Consider the following 7,728-nt stretch of genomic DNA (forward strand, 5'->3'; position numbering starts at 1 on the left):
TTTAACCTGTAATCAAATCACCGAATGTGCCCGATATTTGGCAGCGCCCCAGAAGCCAAAGCAGAACTGCGCCTGGATAATACTTTTGGATGGGAGAAATCCGTACACAGCAGGTGTTATAGGCTACTGCTACGCTACGTTATGGACAACAGAGGGCAGTGCATCATCACCACGATCCACGGGGGCAGATGGCTAGTTATAATCGGGGAGATCGCCTTTTTTTGGGCAGTACAGTCGAGGAAATCCCATTGTACTGTACCACGTGTCTGTCCCCTGCATTCACCAACTCGCGATGAGACAGCGGTGGTGAAGTGTGCGGCCAATTAACGCCCACGACTCGCACGGGTGGCATGGGGATGTGCCCTTATTCAGCACTGGATTGACGAGAGGGATGTGCATCCGATTTGTCTTCAATTGCGAATCATTCCACGACGTGGAACATTTGTTTTCAAAAGGGTAACCGTTTGCGACCCTGGTGCGGCCGGGTACGGGTAGGCCGTGAGTCACTGGTGAGTAACCGTTTGTCACTCATTTCCCAACGTCTTGTCTCTTCTCACAATTCAAATTCCGAGAATCAACCCACCCGCGCCTGCAACATGGCTTCATCCCAGAGGTCGCAATCAGGTACCCGATACCCGTACCGTACCCGGACGGGTAGGGTATGGGTACGGCCGGGTACGGGTACCCGTTTGCGACCCTGGTGCGGCCGGGTACGGGTAAGGAATCAAAACCCATTTGCTACCTCTGCCACGTGGTAACTCCTTGCACCCGCGACTGACGAAGCCCCTCCTTCCAGCCCCTGTGTTTTAATGCAAATTTAAAACACGGGTGTGACGCAATCTTTATTTGTTTGGGTGTGTGCTACGTGGTACTTATATTTTTATGCAAAAAAAAGATTGTTGGGTGGTGGAGGCTTGTGAATGACGAGACGAACTTTTTTTTTACCTAAAACCACCACGTAGCCCAAAACACAAATACTCTTAAATTTCGATTTAAAGCTTTCGTGACTGCAGGGATTCATATTCTTGGTTCTTTCGGTAAAGTCACGTAGAAGGGAAATAATAAAAGAATAAAAATATAAAACAATAAAAAAGGGAAATAATAAAATACAAATATAAAAAAAATTGTTTAATATTTGTATCAAATTTTTTTATTTGTATTATTTTATTATTTCCCTTCTACGTGACTTTACCGAAAGAACCAAGAATACAAATACCTTTGTATGTATTGGCTACGGAAACCTATTAATCGTTCGAACGCGACGAATCGCAACACTTAAAACGCATTACACAGGCTGGTGGTGGTGGTTGTCATCGGTAAATAATTTTATTGTTGCGATGTAACGCACAGTAGTAACAAGACTCGAGATGTTGGCAAGTATACAACGATACGACCAGGCATGACAATGCAACCAGGTGTTTTCCCTGGATGCACATTCACAACACTCGCTGCAAACTGCACTACGGCACCCACGAGTGGCGTCGGCTCTCGAGTGTGCAGGCGGTGCAACTGCACCGGGGCCCAGATTCTGTCGCTACAGGGGCAAAGGGGAGGGGGGGTTCACTATGGCCCATGCTAACCACTATACACCATTGGCACCAATGCCTTCAATTTGCTTCAAGTATTAGATATCGGTAAACAGCGATGGTTTTTGTTGTAAACCTATATTTGAATAATATCACATCTGCTCATCGCGTATTAAAAGAAAGCAGCCGTTTCAAAGTGAGTATTAAAACGATTGTACATATGTAATGGCCAATAATTGAGGTAGACAGAGTAATAATCTAGTCGTGTTAACCTGTGACAATTCATGCAGCGCTCGGAGGACAACAGTCGTGAACTACGCGTTCGTCACAAATGCTCATTGATAGAAACATTGAATGTGAAACCCGCAGAGAAACACAAAAAAAATGTAAGACAAGGTGTGGGAAATAATGTCACAGTCTCGATTCACATCTTGACTAAACGTGGTGATTAAGACATCAACCGGGTTTAAAAGTCAAGGTTTTAATTCGAATAGATACCGTGGCTTATGCGAGTAAACTGTTAGAAATGTGCTTGTAAAAAAAACCCTCCTCCATGATAAAATGTACACGACCTTTATATTCTGTCGAATACATTCACTTGGGTGGCAGTGACGAGAGTTTTGCTACTACACGTGGTCTAAAATACAAATCTATCCTATCGCAGACGTGGTCGTTCAGAACGTTCCTGTGACGTCAGCTGCTCCACGTGGCAATATTAATCCAATCGGAGTATTAATCGGGCTGCTCGCGTAAAAGCGCCTGTCGCGATTCACGTAAATCAGTAGTGACCGCTGAACAAATCAAATGATGATAATTAATAATTCCATTTTGGGGACAACGGTAAAGTTCCTCAATTTAATCAAAAGACGATCATTAAGATTCGCCCTAAATCGCATGAATTCCTCCGGTGTTCTGCATTGGAAACCTTGTGGATGGGCAAGTGTCCACCAAGGGGCCGTCCATAAATGACGTCACGCGATTTTGGACTATTTTTGACCCCCCCCCCTCGTCACACGGCGTCACAAGAAGTCAGACCCCCCCCTCAAATATGACGTCACAAAGCTCTGCCCCCCCCCCCAAACCATATTTCCATTTTGAAAATAAAACATGCTTCAAATCGCTTTAAACTATTGTCATTGTAGTGCGTATTTAATGTGGCGCTGCACTCGGATGTTGGAGTGTTGTTATAACAATTCTTTATTTATTTAAAGTTGCGCATTAGTTGCGAGGCCTCAACTCTCCAACGTGCCGCGTGAATTGGCAGCAAAAACTCTGCGCCTCCGTACAACGAAGAAGGCCCATTGCGCGAAACGTCGCCTATTACAATAATTATTTTCAGGGCAGTATTATTGACGAATGCGATAGTCTTTGCTATCAGTCTTGAGATGCGTCTGCATGACAACATATCAGACCATTGCAAATGCTACAAGTGGGATGGACACTCGTCCACAACGGGCATGCATCCAACGACATCCATACACCACTTGTCAATGCAAATCCATACGGCGCAATAAAGTTACGTGTCGACCCTTCACGAAAGCACTGCGACAATGCACGGTAATTCTTAGCCCCATGCCAATCCACTGCTGGATAAATGTCTTCCAATGTCGCGTCAGTCGTGGGAGTTGTTTGGCCAATACTTCAGTGCACCGCTGCCAAAGCAGCATCACGAAAAACACATTTGAGCTGCTGACAAGACTACCGTAACTGCACGTTGTGTACACACGCAGCAGCAGCAGCATGAGCAGCCTACCCACCCCGCCTGCGATTCACCGAGGCAGCAGGAACCTTCGTGTTCTCCATGCTGCAAGACACGGCTTCCCCCCCCCCCCAGTTTGCAGTATTTTTAGATTTTATTAATTCGGGTCACACGGCTCCAAAAGTCCGTGGGACCTCTTCGCCTTTCACAGTCAGGTCTCATCAACCACCTCGGCGATTGCATTGACCGGCTGCGGCCACGATGATGAGCAACAACACACAAGAACCGCACTAAAAAGAAACCGCGTTACGTTGCAACAACAACAACCCGACTAAACGTACTGACCTGCAGGGCTCGTAAGCCGCAAAGTTAACGCTTCATTCAGTGCAAAGTTCATGTTTTGTACTTGCAATACTCGAGATGAGCTCCCTAGATCGTCCTCACCCACAGGCCCTTCCATCAGCAGCGGCGTGAGCAAGTCGTTGCAGGGCTGCACCTTTACCTCTATCTCACGATACGATACCGTACTCGAGATGGCAGGTAGTTAGTTGAAATGCATCGCCACTCAGACGAGTACCATCACATTGCACAGTGCAATGCGACAGTTGACCTACTAGTAGCGAAATAGGAATATTTAAAAATAAACAGTAATGCCCTTCCACGATCCCTTAACCACGAAATCCTGAGTATTAAAGCCTCCTTTTCGGGAGGTAGCTGCGTTGGGACGTTTGGCCAAGTCTGGTCACGAGTCCAGCATATTACTGGATGTAAAAGAGCTTCATAGCTCATCGGATTTCTCCAGGATAAATAAATATTCTCGTAAAAATTCTGCTTGGCTTCGTGCGCATGGACACCGGAATTTACACCACTTGTGCAAACGATGGGATGACACAAAACTCCGCACAGTAATATTCAAGTAATCATTACTGCAATGCCATCTCCACACCACCTCGCGGCCCCCGAGAAACAACGCCTGGCATTCCCAGGCAGTCAGCCGGGCAAGTCGGCCACCGGTCTCTCACAATATCCAACACACTCTAACCGGGCGGAAAACCCTGCTTAGCTTCTAAAGACCCAGAGGCATTTCTGGGTTATTTGTTCGTTAAAAAACACACACAAAGAGCCAACTTCGAGTGGCCTCTCTCGGCCAGCAACGTGGGCCCCCCTCACGAGGCTCGAGTCCTGCGGGAGGCGCGGGTTGCCACCAGTCGGATCGCCTCTCCGCCTCGCAACAGCAGCGTGGCGCTCCCTCCGCCGTGATTCATCATCAGCCACGGCAGCACGACACGTGGCTCCCGTCTCCTCTTCGGCCTCTCTCGCCTGTCCACCGCCTCCTCCTCCCTCTCGCCGCCGTCGTCGTTCCTCCTCTGGGTGGCTCTGTCGGCCAGGCTCAGCAGCAGGGTGATGAGGGAGACGACGGCGCCGATGAGGTAGATCTTGAAGACGCTCGATTTCATCTTCCACAGCGGGAGGGCCATTGCTGTTGGTAGAAGGAGCGACTCGCGCGCTTCCACCCCCGTCCCCTCGCCTCTTGGTGGCTTTCCTCGGAGACAGCGGTGGCCTCTCTCCGTCTGTCGACCTGAAGGTAAATGAATGTCACGTTTCAAGCCATTAAAACAAAGACAAAGATCCCCCACATAGCCTTGACGGACTGTAGAGACAAGTGCTGTTAGCGAGTAGCACCTATGAAGGCGGGGACGGTAAACGAGGGGGTGGGTGACCAGCACCATGCCCGATGTTTACGACACACCGCACCAGGTACTCAATTGAGGCCGAGTCGACCTAGGGGAGGCCCAGGACCGGTTCAGATAATCGCTGTCACCGGTGTTGGCCGTGAGCGGGAATCGAACCCGGGTCGCCAGGTTCATAGCGCAGCGTAGCGCTAACCGCGACATTTAAACACGCGAGCTGATTTCAGGTCTCCCTAAAAACCGTCGTGCACGACCTGTACCACCGTGTCCCGTTAGTGGAGGTAGCACGGTGTGTAGATCACAGGGAGGGGTGGGGGGAGTTGTTTAGCCATACTTCACCACGTAGGTCAATGTGGCTTTGGCGTTGTGGCTGAGATTCGAATTGGGGAAGCGGCGTTATGGCGCAGCATGCGAATCGATGAGCCACTGCTCCCGTGTATACATAAATCACCCATCTGAGGATATAATCATACCTCCGTCGTAGGCTCTTTATAATCACCGGCTTCGTGGCGTTATTTATCAAGGACCATCGCCGTCTCGTAATCACCGCGTGATGCATTGCGGCTCTTGAACTATTCAGGTTTTTTATTAGTTTGACCGTATTCGACAAAAATAGTAGCTCTTTTTAAATCCTTTATATTAAGTTCACTTGCTTGCTTGCTTGCGCGCTTACGACCGTGCAAATCTTTCGGTCGTTTTTTTAACCCACTTCCCGTGATCCAATCGAGCTGACATTTTGCACACAGACTCGTTGTGCGTGACAATTTATTTTCGTGAAAATTTTTTTCAAACATTTTCCACTTTTTAGGAAAAAAATAATTCATATTTAATTTAAAATACCAATGTGATAAAAATAAAACTCTTACTCAAGAAAAACAGAAATGAATAATAGAATAAAACCGATGCCACGCATATAAAGGATTTATAGTGAAAAACTTTTTACGGGTTAATTTTTTGACCTATCTGAAGATAAATCCAACAACCCGAAGACTCCAATCACCCCGTCATTATTCATGCCGCATACAAAATCCGAGCTTTGTCAAGCAGCCCCCCCCACCCCCCCACTTTCAATTGGGATTTGTTTCCACATCGGCACCCCCTCGTGGTATCACTGCCAGCCTTCAGCAGACTGCTGAGACAAGCGCTGTTCGCGGCTCCTGTGAACCATCACGGCGCACGAGGAGGCGGCCGTCCTGAGCTCCCCCCTGCCCCCCCCGCAGTGCTGATTACACACCGCGCAAGGGTGTCATTTAATGCCGAGTTAACCCTACGGAGAGACACAGACACCGGCCCTGCCACCACTTGCCACTGCGTGCGCCCGCGATTCCTGCCCGGATCGCAAGCTTCGTCCCGCGGTGTGCTAACCACTGCGCCACCGCTCCCCCACACTGAACGCCAGCTCACACGCGCGCGAGTCGCATCCTACCTCGAGGATTTGTGCAGCTCAAGTGAAGGGCAGGCCCAGTTCAGTAGACACACAGACACGGAGAGCTCTCGTCAGTAGCGGCGTGCAGGGGAGCAGTGAGTAAACGACGCCTCTTCCCGTGCTGCTTTTATAGCGCGGCGCTTGGATGACTCCGCACATCACTGGGCGGAGCCCCCTGAGGCCACCCCCGCTCCCCCCGCCTGCGATTGTAACCCTCCCCCACCCCCTCCCTCCATCGGTGCACGGAGGACGTGACGGGTCGACCACGATGCCTCCACGTGCAGGACACGCCACCCCAGATCACGGGGCAACTCCCCCGCCGCTACTGCCCCCCGGCCCCGCCACCACGAGCGACTGTTGAACATCGAGCAGCAACGCGCCTGTGTGCTGTCCGTGGTGGTCGCCGTGGCCCACGTGACTATGGCCTTTAACGCGACAGCGGTGAACCTTCGCAAAATGCGATTTTAACTTCGGCAGTGTTATTTGTCGCTGGCTGCTCGGTGTTTTTTTTGTTGTTGATGCTATTTATGTTCAGTGGTCAGCTTCAGTAATTTAATAAAAGGATTGGCTTGGTCGTATGTATGTAAGTATGTTTAACTTATTTTGCACCGTGCGTAGCCAACCGCGCTAATCTGAGGTTCGGGGGAAGGACAACAGAATGAACACGAAAAGCAGTTCTAAAGAAATACATTTCCAATCTAGATTATTTAAAAGTGCATAACTCCAGTGGCTTCCTAATATCCGAAGGAAGAGCGTTCCAGACGGCCGCAGAAGAAGAGCATCTGAAATTGCGCGATGCGGCGACCGTCTTGTTCGATGGTTTAGCCCAGGGGTCGGCAACCAAAATAACAAGAAGAGCCATTTCTTTCCAATTCGGTACAAAATTCAGCATTTCAAGAGCCGCAATGCATCTGAGTACATACTGTACATACGTACATATCGTCAAGAAGCAGCCCGTAAAGAGCCGCATGCGGCTCCGGAGCCGTAGGTTGCCGACCCCTGGTTTAGCCAAAAGCCGCTGCGAGGATGATCAGAGCTCACGTGATAGTTCATGGTCCTTGACAAGATCAGCAAGGTGCTATGGTTCATTTGTGGCAAGCACTTTGTGTGTAATCAGTGCGACCTCATAGCTTGGTTGTTACTTGGATGGGATACTGCCTGGGGATAACAGATGCTGTCGGCTTGTAGCGGCGAGATAGCCAGGGGATGGCAGCATAGTGAGCCTTGAATCTATCTGTGCGGAGTTTTTGAGTGTCACCCCCTCGTATAGATCGTGGTGGCCTGTTTGTTGGTTCTCCCAGATACCTCTCCCACGCAGCCACCCTCTCCTTGTTTAACGAGATTGTCCAAATATCCCAAAGCGGGATACTCCTGAAGAAGGGTAGT

At 49.4% G+C, this 7,728-nt stretch overlaps 1 protein-coding gene across 1 annotated transcript; it reads right to left on the minus strand.

Annotated features, from left to right (window-relative positions):
* Nucleotides 1–1,298: 1,298 nt before the first annotated feature.
* LOC144721307 (uncharacterized) lies at nucleotides 1,299–6,443 on the minus strand. The gene is made up of 2 exons (XM_078598833.1): nucleotides 6,343–6,443; nucleotides 1,299–4,804 (listed from the first exon to the last, which is right to left on the minus strand). Exon 2 carries the CDS (start codon nucleotides 4,701–4,703, stop codon nucleotides 4,392–4,394), a length of 312 nt encoding a protein of 103 aa, XP_078454959.1. The 5' UTR covers nucleotides 4,704–4,804; nucleotides 6,343–6,443; the 3' UTR covers nucleotides 1,299–4,391.
* Nucleotides 6,444–7,728: the final 1,285 nt, after the last annotated feature.

The sequence above is a fragment of the Lampetra planeri genome, chromosome 11, assembly GCF_965212315.1.
Source record: "Lampetra planeri chromosome 11, kcLamPlan1.2.h2, whole genome shotgun sequence".
Classification (NCBI taxonomy): Eukaryota; Metazoa; Chordata; class Hyperoartia; order Petromyzontiformes; family Petromyzontidae; genus Lampetra; species Lampetra planeri.